This window comes from Botryllus schlosseri, chromosome 8, assembly GCF_051294905.1.
Source record: "Botryllus schlosseri isolate E-star chromosome 8, Bs_hap1, whole genome shotgun sequence".
Classification (NCBI taxonomy): Eukaryota; Metazoa; Chordata; class Ascidiacea; order Stolidobranchia; family Styelidae; genus Botryllus; species Botryllus schlosseri.
In genome coordinates, this window is record NC_137243.1 from 3,547,448 (window position 1) to 3,573,964 (window position 26,517).

The 26,517-nt window shown below is 40.6% G+C and overlaps 2 protein-coding genes across 4 annotated transcripts; both read right to left on the minus strand.

Annotated features, from left to right (window-relative positions):
* Positions 1 to 1,631: 1,631 nt before the first annotated feature.
* Positions 1,632 to 15,360, minus strand: LOC145445162 (prestin-like). Of its 3 annotated transcripts, XM_080323306.1 has the most exons (14): positions 13,951 to 15,353; positions 13,545 to 13,676; positions 13,330 to 13,487; positions 12,837 to 13,037; positions 9,257 to 9,421; positions 8,460 to 8,552; positions 8,243 to 8,385; positions 7,649 to 7,793; positions 7,467 to 7,580; positions 6,064 to 6,201; positions 5,867 to 6,009; positions 4,247 to 4,381; positions 3,846 to 4,183; positions 1,632 to 3,790 (listed from the first exon to the last, which is right to left on the minus strand). In XM_080323306.1, the coding sequence occupies exons 1-14, from the start codon at positions 14,081 to 14,083 to the stop codon at positions 3,681 to 3,683; spliced, it is 2,148 nt and encodes a 715-aa protein (XP_080179432.1). In that variant the 5' UTR covers positions 14,084 to 15,353; the 3' UTR covers positions 1,632 to 3,680. The 3 variants fall into 3 exon arrangements, with proteins under 3 accessions (XP_080179432.1, XP_080179434.1, XP_080179433.1); XM_080323308.1 differs by lacking the exon at positions 9,257 to 9,421 and having other exon boundaries at positions 13,951 to 15,360; XM_080323307.1 differs by lacking the exon at positions 8,460 to 8,552 and having other exon boundaries at positions 13,951 to 15,358.
* Positions 15,361 to 18,828: 3,468 nt separating this feature from the next.
* LOC145445163 (WW domain-binding protein 11-like) lies at positions 18,829 to 26,268 on the minus strand. The gene is made up of 4 exons (XM_080323309.1): positions 25,934 to 26,268; positions 24,668 to 25,106; positions 21,166 to 21,261; positions 18,829 to 20,373 (listed from the first exon to the last, which is right to left on the minus strand). The coding sequence occupies exons 1-4, from the start codon at positions 26,159 to 26,161 to the stop codon at positions 19,619 to 19,621; spliced, it is 1,518 nt and encodes a 505-aa protein (XP_080179435.1). The 5' UTR covers positions 26,162 to 26,268; the 3' UTR covers positions 18,829 to 19,618.
* Positions 26,269 to 26,517: the final 249 nt, after the last annotated feature.

Consider the following 26,517-nt stretch of genomic DNA (forward strand, 5'->3'; position numbering starts at 1 on the left):
GTCAGTATAGCCAGACACGTCTCTAGCTCAGTGGTCCTTAAACCCTTTTTCTCCTAGCGCCCCTTTTCGGAACTTCCGCGCGACGAATTTTATCAAAATTCAATTTGCAACGACATAGCAAGGATATATAGAACTACGGATACTATAGAACTTAGTATCCCTATGACAACTAGGGTTGCATTTAAAACAAAAATCAATTTGAAACAAACATATTTAAAACAAGGCTCTTGTTTAAAACATGTTTTTTTAAAGCCATGACGTCACGAATTTTTAATTGTGACGCCATAGTGGATTGACATTGACAATTGAAAATATATGGTAAATAGCTCCTTTGACGAAATATCTGTACTATTAATGTTGAGCCGACTATTTTGAGGGTTCCAACCATTTCATATCGATAAACGTCGGCTATATCTGGTGGAAATTGACCGTCATACGACATGTTTTTGGAAAGTATTTACACAATTATGGCATAATTTTACAATTTTATAGGCATTTTTTTAAAAACACTGTTTAAAACATGTCCACCGTTTGTTTTAAATGCAACCCTAATGACAACCATACTGCACCATCTGTGCTGTTGCGCCAATTTTCGTCGACGCCGCTCGTATCGTCCCATAGCGCCTGCGAGTGTTGGGGATCCCTAGTAGTTGCAAAACGAGCCAAGCTTGGTGCACAGACGTTAAACGTTCTCACGATTATCGGAATGCACTGTGATTTAAAATGAAATGAAGTTGATTTTTGCTGTATTTATTTCTCATCCATAATTTCATTCAATTTCCCAGTTTTTGTGAATTCAGAATGCTAATCTAATTTGAAAAAAAACTGCGTAGCTCTAATTCTAATATAATTGAGAAAAGTTATTTAGCTCTATTTTAAATTATAATCTAATTTGGAACATTTATGTAGCTCTAATTAGAATGTAATTTGGAAAAACTGTGTAGCTCTAATTCTAATCTGGAAAAGCTGAAAATGTTCTATAGTTATCAAGTCTGGTAGTATACAATATGCAACACACAGACGAGGTAGTGTTCGAAATCGAAACCTTTGAAACGCTGATCCAATCTTCAATATTTATCAGTTCATTTGCTAGTCGTATCACACTGTTGTGCGAGGCACTTTACAAGATGAAGCATATCATTTTGAACAGGTGTCTAAAAGGGAGCAGTAGACGTCTTGCTGATTTTCAATAGGTTACACATTCATTATGGTCATTTTTGCGGTAACCATGTTTAAACGGGTTTGTTCTCAGAACGGTGTAGAATGTAGATGATTCACAGGTCATTTTGTACACCAGTATGGCAGTATGTGAGAAATGTAATGTGGTAGTTTTTTGTTGTTGTGACTCGGTGCATTTTTTCACGTAGCTAGCCAACTACAGACCATCTCCAGAAACAGCCTTCTTCACAATTTCAAAATCTTTTCAATAGACAAGAAGATCGAAACAATATTAGCCTTTAGTCCTCATTTCCATCGGTATCGTATACTGCCGCTATACTTTTCAATTTTACCACTAATCGTTCCTCAGATGCACAAAGGTTCCCGAATAGCAACACATCAGTCATGCCATAGGCCTACGGGTTTACTTTTTCACAAGTGCAAGATGTCATTACCAGTATCAGCTGGATGCGGCGTCCAACAAAAAAGTAATAATTTATTAGAAAGAGAAATTAACGCAATATCTTTAACACGCATATATATATACGAACAACAAAAGAAAATTATGAATATTCATTAAATTTTGAAATATATCTACGGTTGCATTTAAAATACTGATAACAAAAAAATGCCTGTGAGGGGTCAGAAGGAGAAATTTTAACACTGCGTGACCAAATTTCATGATCCTGTTAAATAAAAATATGTGTCGAGACAACTGAAGTCTAGGATATCCCAAAAAGTTTTTCTGATGGTCCCGGATTGGCAGAATCTCATTGAATTATGCTGTAAAGCCAGTGGTTCCCAACCTTTCTCGACTCATCGCCCTTTTCTCAATCTCGACACAAATATTCGCCCCCATATTTATACGGATCCGAACAAGAGGACATATTTTCGGGAAATCTATTCACCAAACTCTGATCTCTGGTGAATTTATTAAAATAAGGCTATATTTCCGAGGTGATGGGTGCTGGGAAAACCGGTTTCCGCGTCCATCTACTTTCCGTTGAGTTGACCTTTTTCGCGTCATATGCAGAATAAGCCGTCTTCACGTGCATTTTTTTTACCGTGTTAGTTAAATATATCTCACCGGACGTTCTAAGATTTTCGCCCTCTAGCGCCCCCATGTTTCTCAAAATCGCCCACTGTGGGGCGATATCGCCCACGTTGGGAACAGAGATGGGCGGATTCCAAATTTTGGGAATCCGTATCCGTCCTGATCCGACAGTCAAATAGGTATTCGGAGTCCGACAGTTGAGCAACAAAATTAGGATCCGAAAAAATCCTGCTATTGCTTTAGTGCTATTTCACATTAAATATAGCCTGCAAAACAGATATGAACATTATAATCAACAAATTAGTATCAAGTAATGCCTTACAAGGGTTTATTTATATCACATTTCGAATCAATAATGTTAGGTACGGTATATATGACTAACTATGAAAATAATATCGAAGCGGATTATTTCATTGAATATAAGATATCTTGAACCTTTATTACCCAATATTTGCTATGAATATCAGATCCTGTTCAAATCCGGCTCATATGGCATTTTCAGAATCCGGCTCCGATCCGGCCACAGTAAAATTCATCAAAATCCTGCTCCGGCTCCGGCTCCTGAACCGGACTGTGGCCATCTCTGGTTGGGAACCACTACTGTAAACTATGATTTCGCAAACCGATACCGCAGAGAAGGGGTGGCCATTGGCAACCTTTTTGTCATTGACGGCCACATTTCGACTACTGATGTAGCCTACGGCCGCATTCCAGGGCATAGTCGTAATGAACTAGCTGGACGCCAAATATCCATGTTAAAGTGTCTGTGGCCATTTCCGGTGAACTCCGGACTAAGCTATTTTATCATATAGGCTTACTATACGTATCAAAGTCGCGAGTGGTGACTGCGTGCTCATGCTACGGGACTGCCCATAGGCGCGCGAAGCGCGAAAATTTCTAGATATTACTATCAAGCGTTTATCCTTTCTTAGCCGATGTGATCAGATTCACTGGTAAAGTTGATGGAGGAGGTGTTTTCTAAAATTTAGGGCAAGGTATAAATGATGATGCGTCTTCGGTGGGCCAATTGTTATTAGTCACTTTGTTGAATGCCGTTGTTTCTTGACCTCCCACCGGGATTGTCGGTATAGTGAGGATTGAGAGTTTGTATTTCAATATGGGGCGAATCTGTACTGTGGGCGCTGATTGGAAAGGGCGCTACTATATATTAAAATCCGAAAATGAAGTTTCATTGAATCGCGCTTAGCGCAAAGAAAATTTCAAGATCAGTTAAATCTCTCAAGAAATCGGGAGACAATTCGTAAATTTTAATTGCATATCGATGGCCGCCAATACATAGGCTACTAATTAAAATACGTGTTCACCGCCGCACAAATTTCCTTCTACGGCCGCAGGTTGGCCATCCCTGCCGTATAGTTTCAATATCAGGAAGTATCGTGTAGTAAAATACATATTTTAGCGTTCAAAGTGGATAGAAGATTGTTTCATGGCCATAACTGCGCGGTACTCAGGTTCTCAGTGTCTCTAGATTTGAGTATTTTATCGCAGATTCCAACGACACGAAAATAACATCATCCACGTTTTCCCAGCTAGCTTTCAATGACGACTTAACATGATCTGAAACACAAAGACAATTGTTGACAGAACCAGGTGCAAATTCACTATCTCCCACCAGTGCACGAGACAATCATCACAGCCAAACCGAGTCCCTGAAGCGCAACACAAACGCCCGTCAGTGTCCTGGCGCCGTCGCTATCCGTAAACGAACAGCGCACCATGTCTAATATCACAACCCGGTATGGCGTCGGCAAGAGAGCGGTATTTCTTTTCGTAATCATCGGAATATCAACTCGATTTTGACTCAAATCCGAGGTATTCAGATTTTGCTCTTCGATAGACGAGGTCTCTCGGATTTGCTCCGAGGGGGAATCGATGTCATCTTCAGCCTCACGGCGCAAATTCAGCTTTACTGGATCGTAACCCAAATGCCCGATTAGACTATCGTTAAACCTTCGAAAGCGAGGATATAGTCATGAAAAAATTTGCAACCGGTACTGTGAAAACGTATATTACCGATCTTTGTTTCCGAAAAAGAGAGGCCCCGTGAACTGATATATCAACAAATCCTTGTTGGATAAAGTGTGATACTTTTTGGTATTGCGATAAACCCCGCCTGCTAGTACTTTCCTCAGCGATATTCCTGGAGCTCTGGAAAGAGATTGGCTACTTATTAGCAGACACAAGTACCGATCAGTGATCACTGGGGCGATTTTTTTTTGACATGACAAAAAAGTCAAAATTAGGTCAAAATTGTAGCGTTAGGTCAAAAAATGTCAAAATCTTTTACAAAGTTGAAACTTTTTTGCAACCTGCATTTCGTTTGTATCATAGATTTTGTACTGTCGGTGAGCTTATTGTTTGACATTTTACAGCTTGTAGGCTACGTTATAGGCCTACCGTTGTAGACGGCCCGTTGTCTGCTCATTGTGAATCATAAACATTCAAATGAAACAAATAGGTTGACATGGTGTTATGCTCAAAGCACCGCAATATCCCAATCGAAGCAAGACTGCGTGGGCATTGCATGGTTCTTATATCAAGAAGCGCATGATGAAAAATTGTGATGTAGACACCATTGCCAGAATGAAGCAACACGGTTTGTCACCGGCAGTGTACGCACAACTTCAATGTTGTCAGCCAACAACTGCTGCTGTTGAACGTTCTTTCTCCATTATTGGCAAGCTACTTAGTAAGGACAGACACTTTCTACCTGAGAATTTTTCGTTGTGCCACAATTTTTTTAATCATTTTTCCCATAACGCGTAATGTAACTACTAGAATTCTTCATGGGGCCAGATTTCGTTAAAATAAAGTTTTTTCATGTAAAAATTTGTCAGTTTTTGAGGCAAAAAAGCTACTACTTCGTAAGGACAGACAGTTCCAACCAAAAACGAATATAAATAGTACAATTCTAACATTATGTGGGAAAACACCTAATTTGCATACGTTAGGTCAACTTTGGTCAAAATTAAGATTTTCAAGGTCAAAAAGTTTTGATTTTTTAGGTCAAAATCTTTCGTTTTTAATTAAAAAAATTCGCCCTAGTGATCACGGTATATTGGGATTCATATATTCGTCTATTGAAAAGTGGAAAGTGAAGCAATCATACCAGGTAGCAGTGGACTTTCTGGAAATATGCATTTCAATAAGTTGAGAAGTTAGGAGCCTACTGCACTCTGGACCATATGAGCCAGCAAGGGTACAGGAGCAAAAGTGCTTATGTTACACTCAAAACAACTGTAACTGTAGTCGGCTCATCGGTGACGTTGACGAAAGCGTCACTATATAGATTCGAGACGTCAATAATGTCATATATCGACCTCCTCTTCCGTCACCTGCAACCTCATTTGTTTTTATCGCTTGTCATTTTTGTGTTTTCTTATATTACTTTTCATTAAGTGTACATGCCTCTTACTTACATCGCCATGGTACCAGGTGAGCGTATGATTTCAAAGACTACTCCCAGTCGTTTCGATACCTTACTATCCTTTTATTGTATCAAATCGACTCAATACATATTGCTAAGGAGATTCTACTCCACATTGATTGATATCTGAGCAGCACCACACAGCACTACAGACCTTCGATTCTGAATATTTCAAGTACGCTAAACGCTATACGAACAGAACATACCTTCTCATGCGAATTAATACAGTTAATATCGAAAAACCAACTCCAGTTACGAGACCAACTGAAACGCTTGATGATATAACGGCAAAACACGCCACGATCCAAGTCACGGCATCGAGACGACTGATTCGCCAGAGATGTGGAACCTTGCACCACGAAAATAAATTAGTACAAATAATATGCAAACTTTTCTCTCGCACCTTTTTCCAGTACATGGTGACATGCCTGATGTTAACGATGATGATTGCGGCCAGCGCAGCCTGGGGTAAAGCTTCAAACAATGGTCCCATCCATAACAACACAACAGCCACCACGATTGATGATAAGTATGATCCTAGCTGTTCGGTACAAAGCGTTCAATTAATACGCATGAATCTACTTCAGTGGTTCTCAAACTTTTTTCCGCGCCCGCCTTATTGTCATATTAAAAATGCAACCAGAATGCTAGCAATCCCAACTGATAGTTGGGAGGTTATGATTGTTGATGAGAGGAATCTCAAATGTTAAATTCGGACCATACACAGAACAGTAACGAAGAACTGTAGCAAAATCACGCGGACCGCAAAATTTTTTTCAGTTGGCCGCAGCTTCGCGCCCCCCCTTCTGATGCTTTCGCGCCATCCAGTTTGAGAACCACTTTTGGGTTTCAAGTATTTTATTCATCCATGTATCATGGGAAAGGAAACATGAAATTGAAAATAAATACATTCGCGACTTAGGTCACCTCGAATATAAATGAATATAAACGGATCAATACCCGCCATTTACGGTGGCGGGAACAAGATTGAATTAAGCGATAAATATATAGGCGAAAATCACACACATGAAATGCGATAATAATTATAGAACAAGGTCAGGGAAGGACGGGACCAGTTCGCCGGAAGAACATGAAAATTAGGCAAAAGACCCCCACCACAAACACCACGGTACATGGTGACGGGGGCCGACAAATAACAAAACAAAAACAAAAAACAAGGAGCGAACTGGTGAGGTCCGACTGCAGGCATTACAAAGTAGCCATTACAGTGTTAGGTTTAACATATGAGGGGTGGAGGACTCCTCCCACTAGCATTTGTATACTTGATTTTCGGTACAAAAGTGTGGATTCTGTTCGACGTCCACTCCACACTGAGATGTTGGGCGAATGCCCGATAAATAGCCAGCCAATATGGACATTGCAATTTTCAGACATAGTAAGCTCGACTCAAATGATCAATGAAGACTCGATTTGAATGACAATGAAGACTCGATTTGAATTCGACTACCCGAATCGTGTTACCCACACTACCCAGCTGTGTCAGTGATCCCTAACCTGAATCCGAGACCACACTATATATCGCTGCAAAGTGAATTCCAGAAACTAATTGTCCGAAGCGACTTTTCCGAAATGGCTGACATTCCCTTCGATATATAGGCTACAGAATGCGGAATTTCGTACAAGATACTTTTAACATATCTCACCGCCATTGAATTCGTTAGCTACAACGATGTGAGCGATTTTGTCGTAGTGCAAATGACTAAAAGAAGCAACTTAGGCAACCAAAGCCAAAATATAATACATAATGCTCTGCCGTGATCATTGAAGCTGCGGAAGGAAAACGACCTGAGATTTGACTCCGACGCCGTCATTGATTGAGCTTCTGGACAGCGCTGGACCGCACGGGTAACACGAAAAGAACGATCCTAAGATATTGCACATCCCCAATGCTAAAAACTCCTGTGAAACACATACAACACGTCATTCTTACACACATTTATTGATTGCAGACGCTATTGCGGCCTTGCCTGATTCGAGTCGATGTTGTACGAGTGTTTAATCGCATACATTCGACACAGTGATATCGCGATGGCGAAGGACGCGATGGCCACTGGTATGGAGTCAAAGAACAAGGCGACCACATCGCCTCCATTCGGAGCAGATAAAGCTATTCTGTTGAAATGTTGCAAAGTGGAAATTATTTGCTAGGTTATGTCCTACTAAAGGGATACAGCTTATCATTCATCGAATCCAATAGCTTATAAATAAATCCTCAAACAATTTTCGACGGGCATAAACCGTGATGAGGTTGATGATACCAAACGAGTCGTGTGCAATGTGCATAGTCCATTTAGCCGAGTGTTACGCAAATAGATGATTCGTAAATAATTCCGATTTCAAGGCTGAGATTGTCATTAATACTTGGACGACTATTAGGTGGGTTCATCAAGCGAAGACTTGGAGAAAATGGAAATCAAAATACTCGGACTCCAGCGCAATATGTTGATGCCTGTCGTGCTGACGTTACACGTCTAGCCACATGGCAGGGGTAAAATCCAAGTTACGCTTCATAATTTAGAATTAGATCATAATCCTACAAGTGTGACAGAAAAACAACTTACGCCGATGGTACAATTCCCACGGCATCAACATCGTATTTCGCGTGAAGTTCTAATAAATACGACAAACTGGTGGATATCGCGACAAGAAACAGTTCCCATGGAATCGGAATTCGCAGTTTCGCTTTATATCTCTCATTTATCGTCTGTGCAAGAAAGCATATCGATGCTGTTGGATAAAATTATATAAATAAGTCCGATAAAGCACCACTGGATATACCTTTCCGATCATAAGGAACGTGACGCAAAGTATGGACACGATCAATGTTGCGATATTGGTATCGGAAATATTTCGGATCAATTCAACGAATATCTGGAAACACATACACAAACAGATCATAGGATCCACGATAGCGCGAAATGAGGGATACTAAAACGTTATATATGATCCGTTATACGTGATCCGAGTTCGGAATATATCTATACCGGCTTTGAAGCGGTTGGGATCTCTCCAGATAAGCGTTTAGTTTAGTTTAGATCAGTGGTTCCCAAAGTGGGCGATTTTGAGAGAACGGAGACGAAAAAACTATTGCAGTAGAAGTATTATACATGTTATACTAGTTGAGTATAAGTGGATACAACCTATACTTGAATACTACGGCAAAGTATAAAGATAAGGTTGATGATGACCTCGAGTACTCTGTATAGGAGGCGGTAAAGATATGGTAAGCTTGATAGGGGGCGATGAGTCAAAAAGATTTGGAAACAACTGGGTTATATCATGGAATTATCGCAGGTTGGACCCGCAGTGAAAATGATTGAATTATAGTAACTTAGCCTTATTTGATGTCATATTACATGGGATTACGAGAGAATTCATTCGTGTTAAGCACCCGAGTTTTGTATGTATATTTGAAGAGCTTCTTGGAGGTACAGAACATTCAATATACAATTGAATTATATCTTTCAATTGAAATAAACCCGAATATATTCCTCTGACACTCGTCAGGGGTAATCGTCAGCAACTATAATAGAGAATTGGAAAGAGCATTGTATATCAACAATATTTTGACCCACTTTTATAAATCCAAAAGGCGCGCTCTGTCTGTCAATTTTGATTCCGAATAACTTGGAGAGCTGCGTCGCTATCACCACAAACGCAGATCCGCAAAGAAAACCAGACAGCAAACTTTCCGATAGAAATGCTGCGACGACTCCCAAATGGCAAATGTGCATCAAAACCTAAACGATGCGTTGTTAGGAGCATATAACATCGCTTAGAGCAGGGCTCTTCAACCGGGTGTATCGTACACCCCAGGGTGTTTCAAAATTTTAAAAGGGTGTACCACTCAGATGGGGTGTACTGCGGTGTACCAGATCTTCATTAAAATGGACCAAAGTTACCACAACAAATATCATACCATGTTCATATCAGCTGTACGCAGCTTGTAAATTACATTCCTTTTCTGATGCCATATAGGCAAACGCTTTTGTTTGTCATTTATACGTTGGTAATAGACTTATTGGATATTTTTGGAGTAGAACAGGATGGAGTTGACCTATGTTCAGTTCTCAGCTTCCGAAATCGGTCTATAATGATTCTTGAGGAAATCACCGCGAGATGATCCCGCGAGATGATCAAAGAATCCCCAGAAAGCGTTCGAAATCAACAAACACCGTGAAGCAGATTTTCGCCCGAAGCAGAAGCTAAAGAGAAGATCGGTTCGTCAAATGATGTAGATCCTAAATCGAACCCAAACCGATAACGTTGCAAGAGAAAGTCGTCGGAATGCCGGACAAGATCGCGGGATCGAGCCCCGATTAGTATTTAGTATTTCTAATACGTTGCAGTCTTGCTCGCCCTAGTTTCTACAGGCAACAGGTGGCCTACCTACATACGTACGGTCACATGCAGCCGTCAAACAATAATCATGCGGCCATCTACACATAATTAAATTAGCGTGTGTAGGCGACCGTCAATATGCAAATTGAATTTACGAATCGCTTCCCAAATCTCTGGGAGATTTTAATTAAACTTTGAAACTTTATTCACCCTTGGCGAGATTCAAGGTGATTTGTGTAATTTTTAGTTTTTAATATAATAATGAAATCTGAGCCCCACCGTACAAATGCGAAGCACAGAGGAGAATGATGCATCCCATAAAGAAATACAAAGTCGGAATCGATTGCGTCTCACGAATGGAGGTTATTCTCGTACGTTTGGACGATTCCTTTATAGATTTTGACTATGCCTACAATCCTGATGGGAGGTCAAAAAGAACGACATATGCAACAAAGTGATTTGTAAAAAACGGAACATGCATCATTTCTTTCGTGGCCAAAATATCCGAAGACACCGCTTCATCAACTCTACCGTTTAATCCAGTGGTTCCCAACCTTTTTCGTCTCGTGCCCCCCTTTGCCGATATTTGAGCTAAAATTCCCCCCCCCCCCCTATGAAAAAGTTGCCTGTGAGTAAAAAAACGTGCTTTTTAATGCGCAACCATGTGTTGACTGAGCAATTAATGGCCAAACATAATCAGATATGTCCGACCTATATGGCGAGTGCGGACCGCACTAAACTTTGGTAAAGTACAGTCAAATTTGACCTGTTTTTGACCGATCGGGTAGCCGCTGACGAAAAATGAATCACCAAGTCTGCTTGCTATGGACTTGAGTTGAATCGATGAATTTGGTACGGTATGTTTTTCACGTTGGCTCATATGTTGGCTTAAAAAGTTAAACAATTTTACTAGCGGCCTAGTGCTGAATTCGGCTTGACGTTTTCCTGCTTAGTAGCAATTTGGTCGAGAGGCTGTCGCGGACCCAACGAAATCGTCTCGTGGGCCTCACTTTATCAGGGGGTGTAATAGCTATGGAAGGAATTTAAACATATACCTAGCTTGAAATCCGCCAAAGAAACAGACAATTGTAAAGAACTAATTTCTACTTAACAATTCTATACCATAAAAATCTAAAAACCTTGTGAATCCAGTGTATCTATCTTCCGACACAATACCAAAGCCAGATTTCCCACAAAAAATTAAGCCAGATTCCCCCTAAAAATTAAGCCAGATTCCCCCCTAAAAATTTCAAAATTCCCCCCGGTTGGGAACCACTGGTTTAATCTGATCAAGTGGGCTAAGAATGGATGAATATTTGACAGTAATATATGGAACAACCAACAACATCGACAAAACTAAGTTTCCAGGCAGAAATGGAATCCAGATAACTCTCCCTAGCATTTACACTCGCGATTTTGCTATATAGATAGTAAGCCTGTGGTGGTGTTGTGTTGCTACAGTTAAAGAAAATTATACCGGTAAACAGGGTAGCCTATATGTCAATAAATCAGTGATGGCACAGAAAACCGCAAGGGCTTTCCGAGGTGCGAAGTTCCCAGTAACCTATTTAACTTGAGTATATGACGTCCAGATATGCCACGACGAATATCCGCCTGAATACGGCCGTCTGTCAGGGTTCGGGAACCTTTTTCGTCAAAAGAGCCATAGTTATCCAATATTTCCAATTGTTATTGCCAAAGAGCCATACGACGATGCCAATCAACTGTCACGTCATAATTGAATTTTTGTGACGTCATGGTAACATGATATCGAAGTTCACTGCATAGGATTCGTTATTTGATGTTACTAAACCCGCGCCCGCACTGATCAAGCCGGCCATTTTAGCATGAAATACTTTAGCTTAGCTATAGGGGTCGGGAACCCTTTACAAGCTACATATTTTCATATGATGTGTGATCTTCTTCGAAACTAATTTGAATTTGTAATTGGGAATGTCAATGTCACTTCCAAGGATGTTCATTTCTCGCCGATGATATATGATATTCTTCGAAACTATAATTCTAATTTGAAATTGGGAATGTTAATTCCAAGGAAGTTCATTTCTCGACGATGATATATGATAGTTTTCGAAATTAACTTGAATTTGTAATTGGGAATGTCACTTCGAAGGAAGTTCCTTTCTCGCCGATGATCAAGAAGACAATGTAGATTTCAAAATTGCATTATCTCACCCATCAATCAACACATCGCGCAATCCAAGATTTGAAAGCCTGCGATAATGGGTACGGCGAATTCGCGTGTGGCTGACCGCCGCAACAGGAACTTTTTTTGAAAGTATACAAACTTCGTATCGAACTCCACAGACTATAGGTTTGTCCGGTGTAGACCCCTAACTAACTTGAAGGTACCGTATTTTCCGCATTATAGCAAACAACGATCATATTAGACTGATAAATGAGCAATTCAGCGGACAATTTCGGAAATTTTTTTTAGGAATTTGAAAAGGGTTGGTTCTAAGCCCCTAAAACCCCCCATGTATACGCCACTGTGTTGCTTCGCTGCGATCAAAAAAACAATGACTCGGGCCGTTTCAAACGTCTAGGTTGCAGCACAATCTATGAATAAGACGCGAATTAAGTGCAATATTGAAAATTTATAAAAGAGAGCAATGTTATATCACCACAAGAGTCATATATGGATCGCGAGCCATAAGTTCCCGACCCCTATATGTAATCAAAATACGGCCGTGAATAGAAAAAGACCCCGGGATAAGGCTTACTATATACGGAATGATATGGCCAGGGGTGTACAAGGAAAAGGTTGAAGATCTCTGGCTTAGAGAATTTACCCACCTGCACCAGTCCGACACATAACGACAAAGCAGAGCAAACTTCGATCATTCGATTGTCGTATTTTTGCAAGCAATCAGTATCCGCAGTGGTGGTATTCGCAGGAATTGACATTGTTGTATATCCGGTTGAAAAATGAGCCCGACTTATCGGGCTAAATGTGGTAGATGACGTATATGGTCCGCAATAGTCAGAGGGTACATGCTGTAGCGCAGGTGTCAAAAAAGGATTTTAGAACAATGTAAAAGACGGGACACAGGATCACTACCGCGAGCTTTGGCTCACGATTGCAAAAACAGTGTGTATTTACTCCTTAGAGGTGGTACACGAAAAAAGGACCCCAAATATGAAAAAAAGTGCAGGCTATATCGACGTAGCATGTTATTTATCAATTCCCGATCCTGTGCATTGCCCTTATCGAAAAAGGATAAAAACAAAAACATGAGTTTTGGAAATAAATTATACGATTATCAGCTATTTCACAGCCACTGCCCACCTGCGTCAACACACTGCTCACTATAACACTGACGATCGCAAACGTACCCATTGATATGTGCTTCGACGTGCCAAAAATCGGATACATTAACACCGGAAACGAGGACACATACAAACCAACGACTGGCGGTAAGGACGCCAGCTGCGCGTACGCCAGGCCTGAAGCGAAAAAAAATGTTTTATCCTAGTGACCAACAGAAGTTTCTTGAGACTAACCCTGCGGGATATGAACCACTCCGACTGTGAGCCCGGCCGTTACATCCCCGAACGCGTCTCTCTTCAAACTGTACCTTGGCAACCAATCGACTATGGGTAATCGGCTCTTGATTAAACCCCAGCAATGTTTTCCTACGATGCAAAATGATGCGATGATAGAAAACTCCGCATACGAAGCATAGAGGAATCAATTGAGCATAACGGCCGGCAAGCATCGGGTTGTTCAAAGATGGTTTCGGACGGCAATTTCTACTATTCACTGTTGTAAGAAGTCGTGGTGGTCGGGTTCAGAGGGTACTTTGAAGAAAACTCGGCTTGATTCGGGTGGAACAGAAATATTTCAGAACTAGGCGATTCATCCAGTCAATAAATCTCTATGAAACCAGAAAAGATTTGAATAACTCACTAGAGCTGCATTTGGTTCGAAAATTTTCAAGTATTCTTTCTTTCGATTCGCTTCTTGGCTTTCGGAATTTATCGTCCAGGTCACATTCTCTAAATATTTCACTTTCCTCTTCTGCAACGACCGCCTTTCTCATTGCATCAGTTTTCCCGTCATACCGAAGTATATATAAGTATATATTATTCAATGGTATGCACAAGTTCTGTACCGAAAAGAATCGCTACCGATGTATATGTACCAATACGTAAACTGAAAGCGATATTATTCGATAAATAGTATGCGTATTGCCGGAAATCGCATGCTGGGGATTTCCCTGCAGTTAAAGGCGATGTCAAGGTCGCATATAAGCCCCCGAGACTCACTTTAGAGTTACAGCCAATGCTATTGCAAGAATGGACGTACAGTAGGAGTACAGTTTACTTAACGGCGAATATGAGTTTAATTAGCTCAATCTTCTATATATAGAAGTTCTATATATCCCTGGCTCAATCCTAGACATATCACTACTCCTCTTGAACTGAATCACTATTCTATTCACTTTGCTGTGATTCCACCAAGTTTGAAGTAGCCTACGAAACGCAAAGTCACGAAGTAGCATTTCCTTCACTCACGCGTTTTATCTGGTACAGTTGCACTGTCGTGTATACTGGTAGGCAAAGTCCGCTGCCTTACTGCTTTGTATGTTTGTAGTGTCTGGTCTTTGACTAAGCGATGGAGCGTGATAACAGCGTGTGTCAAATATCGGCGTGAATCACGAACATGACGATGTCGTCGACTTGTGTTGAGTTGACAATGGCGCGCCCCCACTGAATAAAACTATATTGTGTCGGAAAATCATGTGACAAGCTGGTCATTTTATGTGAAATCATAGTGTCCTATAGGTGAAATAAACCCCGTACTAGCGTAGCAGTCATTTTAATTTCTCGTCAATTGAGGTCACGACCCCGAAAATTTCCATGACTTCTTTACCTACGATATGATCAGGGCGGAATACAAGAAAACGCACCGCTCTACCAAGTATGCCGAACCTCAAGTGTGGATTCAGCTTCTCGCCGGCTATCTGACAGTGGTCGAGCATGTCCAGTGTCCACATTCAAGTCGAAACACAAGCAATATATACTGAATGGACACCAGTCAGCCAATCAATCTGACATATCAACCTCGCTTATCGACAGACGTCATCCATTTTCATGGGCCGGGCGGACTGCACACTCCTGATTGAGCTCTATTAATCAAACACCTTCCGTGACTTACCGATAGCAATTAAAAGCATGTTGAGAAAAGACATTGCGTAGACCTACTGAATGAAAATCACACAATACGTAAGTTATAAAAGGAATGGCTTGTTTCCACGGTTTTCTTCAGCGCCAGGTATTTTGACGCCTCGAGACATCAAAGTCTAGCAAGGACCTGAGGGTGTCAACACATTCGCGGTAATGGTTGTTTCTTAAGTATAACGCCACGAAACGTCACCAAAGTCAGTGTTGGGAACGAGCCAATTCCATCGAGTCACAAGTCATCTCCAGTCATTGCAAATTTTGACTCGAGTCAAGTCCATTCAATCGATATCCGGAGGTGACTAGAGTCAAGTCAATCCAAGTCATGAGATAATTGGAGCCTTTTCGAAGTGCGAGGCATGATGAGGCATTCGTGGTGTGTTGGACTGATAAAATTGCTAATAAACCAATGATGAAGATGATTAACAGTCACTGCATTATTTTGCTATCTGATTGAAATACAGATTGAGTCGCCATAAATTTTGTGTCGAGCTCGAAGAACGATCACAGAGGTAAATATACAATGCTAAAAGGCGTAGTATCGCTGACGCATGCGTAGAACTGCTATGCTACGTCTGTAACTGAGTGTACGTACGTCGTACAGCCTCAGTGTATAATTATCAACCAAAATAGAGAATAGGCCTAGAATACGAAACAATGGAAACATAGAAAGTCGAAACGAATTGATATGATGCATTACTTCAACATACCCAGATACTTCGCTAATAGCTTAATTACTACTAGTTTACGACTATGTAAGCAGTAAGTTCCGAGGTCAATTCATGTGTTGTGTGATAGAGTAATGGAGGATCAGTAAAACGCACAATCATTGGATGATTGGTCACTTCCACTGATCCCACAGCGTATCACAAACAATCCGAACATGTGCATTGTGCAAGGTAGGCCTACAGCTATTTTTATCGACACCGATTACTCGATGATTTGAAATTGACTCGTAAATTTTGCTCCGAGTCACTATAGTCAATCCACATTTCAAGTCAAGTCAAGTCAAGTCAAGTCATTTTCGCAAAGTGACTCGAGTCAAGCTATACCAGAATGTCGACTCGCGTCATCCCAACACTGACGTAAGTACACGGCTAGGATAGCGCAGACACCCACAGAAGGGCTTCTGGTATACACTGGTGCTACATAGTAGCTTATAAGTACGAAAAATATATCTCTTAACCCCATGCGCAAAACCGAAATTTCGGAGCAATTTTTCATCCATCTTTCTATATACATAGATGTTCTTTTATTCAAAACTATTCATAATTTCCTTCTTATCCGTCCGGAATATCAATTGCCGAGTGTGTTCGGGTCAACGTGACACCACCTTGCTCAGTGTATTATTTTCTAACTTCGCCCTATCGTCCGCCGCGGCTGAATTTACTGTTTCTTGTGGTAGGTTTATCTGAATGCAAATTTTCTGTAATGGTCTGCGTTCTAGCCCGAGAAGCACTAGGCCTTATCAGGGAAAAGTAACCCTTCATAATTTTAATAATAGTCCTGACTCGAGTCAAATTTCGTGGAGTGGGCAAACTTTTGAGCTCGCGGGCCGCATTCAACATCTGAATCCATTCGCGGGCCGCACTATGTAAAATTGGGATTATAAACCAAACCGCCATATTGGTGATTACATAGTGACGACATGGAGATGATATATATGCTTATTTAAAACAAACCAAACACTGCTCTGATGATATCGTACACGCGTCAGAAACAGCGGTGTGATTTTATAGGCTGGTCGACCTCAAATAACAATTTGTCAAAACTATAGAGATGAAAGTCGGTTGTCCCAATTCTTAGAACAGGATTGAAATTTAGATCTGTGAGCAGCGATCTGTTCATAGATTTACTAAATCCACTGTTGGTTCAATTTCAGGACACACAATGCTGGCAGCATCATAACCACGTTAGCTTCAAACACGCTTCTACTATGTGTAGATAAAATATAAATAGGCTACCCTAATTCAACGCATACAGAGAACGAATCTACCCAAGACACGCGCGAATCGTTTTTTTATAAGCTCATCACTGAAATAACTAAAACTGGAGAGGCCAATCTGAAATCACACTCGTGATCCGAATTATATCAATCAAATTTAAGATTTCTGTGTTGTTTAGCAGTTGAAACCGATAAGACTGCGTGGGCCTTAAGATCGGGCTGTCGCGTCAGAAATTAAACATAAAATATAACATAGGAAGTCTTTACCTTAGAACAGTGGTTCTCAAACTTTTAAAGACACGCCCCTCCACACCTTATCGTAATATCACAAAATGCAACCAGGATGCTAGCAAACCTAACGGACAGTTTGATGGCATGGAAGGTTACGACTGTGAATGAGAGATTTTGAAATATGAAATTCAGATTAAATACAGAGCAATAATTATGAATGGGATATAAGTCGCGCGGAAAGAACAATCAGTTGAGCTCAGCTTCGCGCCCCCCTACAGATGCTTTCACGCCCCCCAGTTTAAAACCACTGTCTTAGAATTATCATGGTGAAATATACTAAGAAAAAGTTCAATCAAGTCCCTGCATTAATTCGATTTTTAGTATGCATTTTAGCAATATTTGTAATAAGTTTCCTTAGACTCACGAGGGCTGCACTAAACGGTGTTGCGGGCGGGCAGCATGCGGCCCGTAGTTTGCCCACCCCTGGCTTAGACGTAAGCATATTGTTTTCGCGTTTAGCAATTTACATCAACAAAAATGTGGTTCCAGTGCCGAAAGCAAGACCTGAAGGTGCGTAGAATAATTTGATCACTAGGGCGATTTTTTTAGCATGTCAAAATTGCTTATGAAGTCAAAAATTTTTTGCAACCTGCATTTCGTTTGTATCGTAAATTTTGCAGTGTATGTGAACTTATCATTTGACATTTTACAGCTTGTAGCACACTTTATAGGCCTACTGCTGTAGACGGCCCATTGTGAATCATAAACATTCAAATGAAACAAACGTACCGCAATATCCTAACTGAAGCAAGACTGCGTGGGCGTTGCATGGTTCTTATATTCAGAAGCGCATGATGAAAAATTGTGATGTAGGCACCATTGTCAGAATGAAGCAACAAGGTGTGCCACCAGCAGTGTACGCACAACATTAGTGTTGCTAGCCAACAACTGCTGCTGTTGATCGTTCATTCTCCATTCTTGGCAAACTACTCAGTAAGGACCGACACTTTCTACCCGAGAATGTAGGAAAGCATCTTTCGTTGTTGTACTACAACAAATTTCAATTATTTCTACCATAATATGTGATGTAACTACTGGAATTCTTTATAGGGCCAGATTTGGTTTGAATAAAGTTTTTTCATTTAAAAATTTGTCAGTTTTTTAATCAAAAAAGTTTTTCCAGGCCCAACCACTTCGTAATGACAGACAGTTCTAACCAAAAATGAAGATAAGTAGTACAATTCTAACATTATGTGGGAAAACACCAAATTTGCATACGTTAGGCCAAAATTTAGTTTTCCGGTCAAAATCTTCCGTTTTTTAGGAAAAAAAATCGCCCTACTGATCACTGAAGGGCTGTACTACCCAGACATAAATCGACAAAACCCAAGCTCTACTAATACTTACTACCCTGTTGATGACATAATATCAAACCACAAAGTCTAAAATTTAATAAACAACATACCGCGCAAATCTTCGAGTAACTTGAGCCTCGTTAGATTCTTTACATGATGCTCGCTTTTGTGGATGAGAGCAGATACTTGCATGTTGCGACAGAAATGCGAATAGAATACCTCTTTACAGTATAGCTAATAACCATGAAATCATTCCAATTCAGGAGTGAATAGCGATGGGCCTGAATGTGACAAAAGAAATGGGGATAATCAGACAACATTCCTGAATCTTACCACAAAATATCGCAGAAAACATCGAATTTCATAAAGTACCGTTCCACAGATACTGGCATTCAAAAGAGAATCACCAGATACACATGAACGACAGATTATGTTGAAACCGCGGAATCGTAGATCAGCCAAGTACTCGATCCACTCGACCACACACTCTCAATGCTATTGTCTGCCTCATCCTCTGCATGTCCGTGAACAGAGATCAACTTTGCTTCTAATATCGAAATAAACCCCGTACAATTTCGGCTGACACTATTCACTGGCAATCGTCAGCAAGTAGCAAAGAATAATAGTCGACGTAGAAAGTTATTTTCAATTCTCTATCAGTTGCTGACAATCACCCCTGACGAGTGTCAGCAGAGAATATTCGAGCTGATTTCATCACAAATTATTCAATTTTATATTGAAGTTCTGCACCTCCAAGAGTCTCTTCAGATTCTTCTAAACGCCGCAGGGAGCAGGCATCCAGAATCAATCGAAATTTTCAAGCGCCAGTCTCTTGCCTTGGATATCTCAACCCATATGCAGTATTACAACAAACCTTTCATTTCTTTCATAAACGAATCGTAAGCGATGTCAGCATTCACTTTGCTCTGTTTCTTACCCTTGTCCTGTCGATACCGGTCGGAGGCGGCCGGCGCCTGTATCTCTTGCGGCCTTTGCGGACCGATCTTACCGTGCGTTTCTCTCTTAACCCTGAGCGAAGTAGGCATGAACCGCGTTACGTCCGCCCGAGGATTGCTGATAATCTGGGGCTTGGCCACGATCATTCCAGGCCTGCTCTTCTCTTTTTCGCGCCTGTTCTGAACCAAACTCGGCGGCGCGCTCAGCACGTTATTCACATTTTTATCTGCTTGATTTCTGCTAAACTGATCTTGCGTTGTAGTAGGCGCCGACTGCCTGTTTACCGACGGCATACCTCCCATCCTCATTTGTAAACCAGGAGGAAGACCTGGAGGCGGGCCTCTAGGCAGCGTAGGCGGTACTCCGGGTGGTGGACCAGGCGGTACCATCCTTGACATAGCAGGTGGACCGGGTGGTAACCCAGGCGGGGGTCCAGGAGGAGGCTTTTGTTGTGTGTCTGAAAATCCGACTCTTTTACTAGACGATGGACCTTCTTCATCAGGCCTAGACCTTGTGGGAACGGATTGCCCGGCAAGCTTTAACATCATGGCTTGTAAAGGAGTGACTCCAACGTCATCGAGTCGAATTCTTTTTCCATCTTCTTCATCATCGGAATCGTTACCTCCAGAATGGCCGGGTCGTTTTTTGGCGTAGCCATCATCTGTAAGATGTAGAGTAGAAAGTGTAATACCGTGACCTTTCTAAAAAAACCTGAAGGGCACAAGGTTTTCCAGGCTTCTATTCACTGAAGAAACTCTTGGAGGTACAGAAGTTCAATATAAAACATAATATCATATTTATATTGAAATAAAACGTACCATTATCGGCTGACACTTGCCAGGGGTTATTGACAGCAACTGGTAGATAATTTGGAAGGACATTGTATGTTGAAACCTGTATCACCAAATTTCGAATAACCGAGACTATTTTTAGATGGTACACGATCTTCTTCTGTTGGCACAGACTTGTATAGACAATTGTATCATCTATATATACAATGTTGATATACAATGACTTTTCCAATTCTATGCTATAGTGGTTCTCAACCCTTTTTTAGACACGCCCCCCTTATCGTCACATCACAAAATCCAACCGTGATGCTAGCAACCCCAATAGATTGTTTAATGGCATGGAAGGTTGCGGCCGGTGATGAGAGAATTCCTAAATATAAAATTCGGTCTATATATAGAGAAACACGCGTAAATTGGAGGTAAACCTCGCAGCGCGCAAAACAAATTTTCAGTTGACCACTTCTTCGCGCCCCCCCAGGTTGAGAACCACTGCTCTACTAGTTGCTGACGATCAATCCTGATGAGCGTCAGTGAAAATATCTGAGTATATTTCAATATTCAATTGTAAAATAACCTATCATACAAAGTTAATCAATCATAATGTCCTATGTGAGAATGATTAACTAACAAAACGGACAAAATAATTACAAGCGGCAACTTACCTTCGTCCCTGTGTTGAAACTCATCGTCGTTTTCATCATCGCTGTTATCGTCGTCGAGAACCAAGCCTTGCTCGGGATCGTACGGTTCTACGCCATCTAAAGACAGTTTACTGTCACGTCACCGCACAAAATAATCAGTAATACATAAGCTGTCATTATGACAAATCCATCACCTTCGACTACCAACGATCAGAATTTTACTTGTTGCATACTAGGGTGGAGTGAAAAATGAAAATTTTTGAATTTCAGAAAAGGGTCTTGATATGTGGTGCCAAATAGTAAACAAATAAATTCTATCATAATTTTGGGTTCGTACACCCTCTAGTGGTCGTGCAATTTCACCGAACGAGCCAAAAACAGCTAATTTCGCCATATCTTGATCATCACTTACACTATAAAGTCAGTTTTGGGCTTAAAAGATGCAGAAGCAACATGTTTCTATCTCCCTTCCATAGAACTTACTCTTAAAAATGAACAGAAAAAAAGTTACAAGCAAATTTCTGATTTTATAGGTAAAATTAAGCACCGAAGCAGTGGGTCGGATGTCAAAAGCGTGTACTGATTGATCTTATGACTGAGCAACATACCCTATCAATTAGAACCACTTTTCAAAACTTTCTCAAACAAATGAAACCCCCTCCAAGCATAAATAGGGCTCGGGCATCGAATAGAGACTGCTAAAACTGTATTTAAAACAGCGTCCATTGGTAGTGCAGCGTCACGATATCGGTAAGTTTAGAGCAACTGCCCTCATGAGATTTCTTACCAAAATGCTGTCGTAGGGTTTGTATCATATTTGTCACAAAGCTCCTGAATGAAAGCACAAAAATTGAAAATACACATTCAAAACACAAACATCAATTCTCTACTGAAAACAGAAAATTTTTGTAGCAGTATCATATGAGTATCAGTGTGCACAAACATTAAAATCATGTTTAGTATTGAAAGATTTCATCTGCTTTCAAGACTTCAGTTTTTGTCTGATGAGGCTATCTCTACGTTTAAATCCTGAAACACGGGTAGATGCTTCAGTAACTACGTTTTAATGTCTTTCCACTGCCTGGTTGTGGCAAGGATGACTGAGCCTTAATGGTGATGATCTTAGGTTTTCCACCTCGACAACTGACAAGGTCTTGATTGCAGGCGGCTGTTCAATAACTTTGTGGTTTAAGTTTACAATTTGGTGGAAAGATTAAGCCTTGATGTTGATAACTGGAATTTCGAAGAAACTGATGCTCAATGTCGCTGTTTTTAGGTTTGCTGTCATTTATATATCTTCCTTCAAATTCATAATTGGAATTTGGTATGGTGTGGTTGTTCTGCGCATAGCTGTAATCTTGTTAACTGTAAATCTTCGGACATTTTCCTCCTCGCCACCAAAGCATTCCCAGCAAAATATTTTCTGGATGTTGAAAATGAGCATTTCTTCGTAGCAAAGATGGTGCAAGGGAGTGAATTCGGGTATCAGTCAGGGAAACTATATTGTGGAAATTTTTAGCACCATCTATACTGGAATTGTGCATTTTTATTTCAAACCATGACGGAAAATAGACCTCCATGCAGAATTGAGCAAGACAGTTCAGATTTCTCGATGGACGACTCTGTCCCACATAGTACCTTGAAATTTGAGATGCGAGAGTCAACCATATTGAATGAACGACGGGCCCAGCCTCTAAATATTGCAGATCTGGTTCCAATTGACGACTTTGAAGGAGGATATATAAATGAAACCAAACCCTAAAGCAGCAACATTGACACCAGCATCAGATTCTTCCAAATTCCAGTTATCAACATCAAGGCTTAATCTTTCCACCAAATTGTCAACTTAAACCTCAAAAATATTGAACAGCCGCCTACATCGCAATCAAGACCTTGTTTGATCACGAGCTGGGAAACCTATGATCATCACCATTAAGGCTCAGTTATCCTTGGCACAACCAGGCAGTGGAAAGACATGTCACAATGGTGACATAGCATTTGCTCAATGTTTCTGGATTTAAACGTAGAGATGGCCTCATCAGACAAAAACTGAAGTCTTGAAAGCAGATGAAATCATTCAATACTAAACATGACTTTATTGTTTGTGCACACTGATACTCATGTGATACTGCTACAAAAATTTTCTGTTTCCAGTATAGAATTGATGTTTGTGTTTTGAATGTGTATTTTCAATTCTTGCGCTTTCATTCAGGAGCTTTGTGACAAATATGATACAAACCCTACGACAGCATTTTGGTAAGAAATCTCATGAGGGCCGTTGTTACAAACTTACCGATATTGTGATGCCGCTCTACCAATAGACGATGTTTTAAATACAGTTTTAGCAGTCTCTATTCAATGCCCAAGCCCTATTTATGCTTGGAGGGGGTTTCATTTGTTTGAGAAAGTTTTGAAAAGTGGTTCTAATTGATAGGGTATGTTGCTCAGTCATAAGATCAATCACTACACTCTTTTGACATCCTACCCACTGCTTCTGTGCTTAATTTTACCTATAAAATCAGAAATTTGCCTATAACTTTTTTTCTGTTCATTTTTAAGAGTAAGTTCTATGGAAGTGAGATAGAAACATGTTGCTTCTGCATCTTTTAAGCCCAAAACTGACTTTCTAGTGTAAGTGATGATCAAGATATGGCAAAATTAGCTGTTTTTGGCTCGTTCGGTGAAATTGCACGACCACTAGAGGGTGTACAAACCCAAAATTATGATAGAATTTATTTGTTTACTATTTGGCACCACATATCAAGACCCTTTTTTGAAATTCAAAATTTTCATTTTTCACTCCACCCTATTGCATACCCAGATACTAAAGCATCCACATCACACTGGATAAGAAATGGATGATATCAAATTCGAACAACAGTCTGAACCTCAACATATTCGCCGCGCATCAAAAATCCTTGGCAGTAACGCGTTCTATCACCTATTGCAGTGGTTATTAAACTAGGCTCTGAAGACCATTTGAGTACCAGCGGGCTAGTTTCAAGGGTTCCATAAATGGTCACTGAAAATATGTGGTCAATGCTAAATAGATTTGGCAGTAGTCGACGGCTCGATGCGGTGGCTGCTCCTGACTGTTTATACAGTTCAAGAAAATTTTCTCGGACTAGGTCACAAAGAGGGTCGGTCGCGCGTAGCGAAAAAAAAATCAGGGGTCCGGCTAAAAAGAATTTGAGAACCCCTGGACAGAGTTGAAGAACTGGAAAATTTTCATATTTTTAAAATTAGTTAGAATTGGAATACTGAATTCGCGAAAACATGGAAATTGAATCATCAAATTAGCAAGAAATTTAAAGAAAAATCAAGTGCATTGAAAATGTCTGTACACCAAGGTTGGCTGGTATCACAGGAACACCAGTAATTAGATAAGAATTCTATAAAAGCATGGAAATGTTTCAAAAGTTCGATTAGAATTAGATTAACAGCATTTTGTTCCATTTAGAGCCAGTAGTCCAAAGCTGCCCCGAGTCCTAAACTATTGGAGACTGACGGAGACCGCACTCACCTCCCGCACGACTCGTTAATTCTGACGGTGGCGGACCAGGCGGGGGCCTCGGATGAAGCGTCGGATCGTTTCCTTTAAATTTCTTCTTGAGCGGCGGCGGACCAGGCGGTGGTCCCGGAGGTTCTTTCTTCACGACCGTGGTTGGCGCCGAAATCACGTACGACGACTTTTTAAGTATGCCCTGCGGTTGTATGCCGGGCAGAGGGATGTCAGAGAGCTGGGGCGTTGCGAAGGGGGCGTCCGGCAGCGGGATGCTGTCGATTTTGACTTTCTGAGCGTTCCGAACCGATTCGTAGTACACTTCTTTTTTCAAGCGATCCGTGCGGTAGTCGTCGAGCTGGCGTTTTAATTCAGTCCCCTGATCTGGATCTTCTCTCAGATAATATTGAGTAATCCGTTGGATGTTTTCCAGGAGTTTGAGGCGTTTCTCCTTCACGACCTGCAAGAAGATACTTGAGATCAAGGTCAAAAGAACTGGGCACCTAGATAATTATAGATGCCAAATACTGCCTAATCTTGAAATTTTCTAGTTGTCAAACTCTGGTCAAGTCCATCACCTGATGAATTGGAATCACTAAGAACAAAATGGAAATAGAAAGAATTCGACGATCTTATTCTACTCAGGGGTGGCTAGTAAAAAAGTACCTCTATTTATAAAAGTATTCAAGTTTGCCCACTTCTTTGCTTCTACTTCTAGAAGAGTATTTTGGGAAAACTGCACACTTTTACTACTTTGGATTATGAGAAAGTAGTTTGCAAATAAGTTTCCTTCAATTCTATGATCACAGTGGCAGCTGAGGGCGGAATATATTTTAAGATTCACAGCTTCCTCAAGTCATTTTACATTAGTCGCGAAAAAGCATCTCGCGAATTCAAAAGTAGCCACCACCGATTAAGTGTCAAAATTATGCGAACCCAAAACAACTTCTTGAAACTATTGAACTTTCAGACCTTCCATTTTCTACATGTACTTGAAGTAGTTTTGAAATGTGGTGGAAATAGAAACGCTTAACAAATTTCATGACAGTAGACTTTCCAATTCAAATAGTTTCACTTGAAAAATTTCAATTCATCAAATTTAACAACTTGTGTATATGATATACAATTCCGAGGGTATGTATAGCCTAACAAATGGCAAACAATTTGCTAAATTTTAGGGAAATAAGTCTGCTCTGCTTGTACTTGTTTTTGAGCAGAAATTTACAACATAACTAATACTTCCACTTGAGTATCAACACAGACTACTTTTACCTCCTCTCATAATACCTTATCATTATATGGAACATTGCTGGATGGATTAAGTTCCATTTCGTCGAGGAGGTCCAATTCCGCCAGCATCTGTTTCGGGTCCTTAGTCTTGATAACGGCTTGTCGCACGGCCATACGCTGCTTCTTATTTTTCCTCAATTCCCGTTTTCTGGCTTCCTTACGAGCCTGATCTGTGGGATTCATGTACTTCCCACCTTTTGTGGTGGCAGTTGCTCTTCTGCCCATATTGGCTGGTTATTGCCCGATAACTTCAAAGATTAAATATGTTGTAAGTATATCAGGTAACAACGAAGCATTAGGAACAAGTTTTTCAGCGACAAGAACTGTAGAAGCCTACCTTCGGCAGAACATAAGCGCTTAACGACATCATATCTAATGAATAATATATTCATATTGAATAAGCCAGAATATTTCCGGCTGGCACTCGTCAGCAACTAGTAGAGAATTCTAAAGAACTTTGTTCATCAAAAGTCGTTTCACCCATTATAATGTCACAGGCATGAAATTTGGAATAATCGAGGTGAGCAGAGCTCAATGAACTATTTTGAGACGATAAGCGAACTCATTCTATTGGCACGGAC

What these genes read in the sequence shown, in the direction of transcription:
- LOC145445162 (XM_080323306.1), bottom strand. Translation starts at nt 14,083, where the DNA reads ATGAGAAAGGCGGTCGTTGCAGAAGAGGAAAGTGAAATATTTAGAGAA. An exon ending in TCACCATGTACTGGAAAAAG is followed by an intron (nt 6,010 to 6,063) that starts GTGCGAGAGAAA and finishes TCGTGGTGCAAG; the next exon opens with GTTCCACATCTCTGGCGAAT. An exon ending in GATGATTGTCTCGTGCACTG is followed by an intron (nt 3,791 to 3,845) that starts GTGGGAGATAGT and finishes TTTGTGTTTCAG; the next exon opens with ATCATGTTAAGTCGTCATTG.
- LOC145445163 (XM_080323309.1), bottom strand. Translation starts at nt 26,161, where the DNA reads ATGGGCAGAAGAGCAACTGCCACCACAAAAGGTGGGAAGTACATGAAT. An exon ending in ATGTTCCATATAATGATAAG is followed by an intron (nt 25,107 to 25,933) that starts GTATTATGAGAG and finishes ATCTTCTTGCAG; the next exon opens with GTCGTGAAGGAGAAACGCCT. An exon ending in ATTAACGAGTCGTGCGGGAG is followed by an intron (nt 21,262 to 24,667) that starts GTGAGTGCGGTC and finishes AACTGTCTTTAG; the next exon opens with ATGGCGTAGAACCGTACGAT.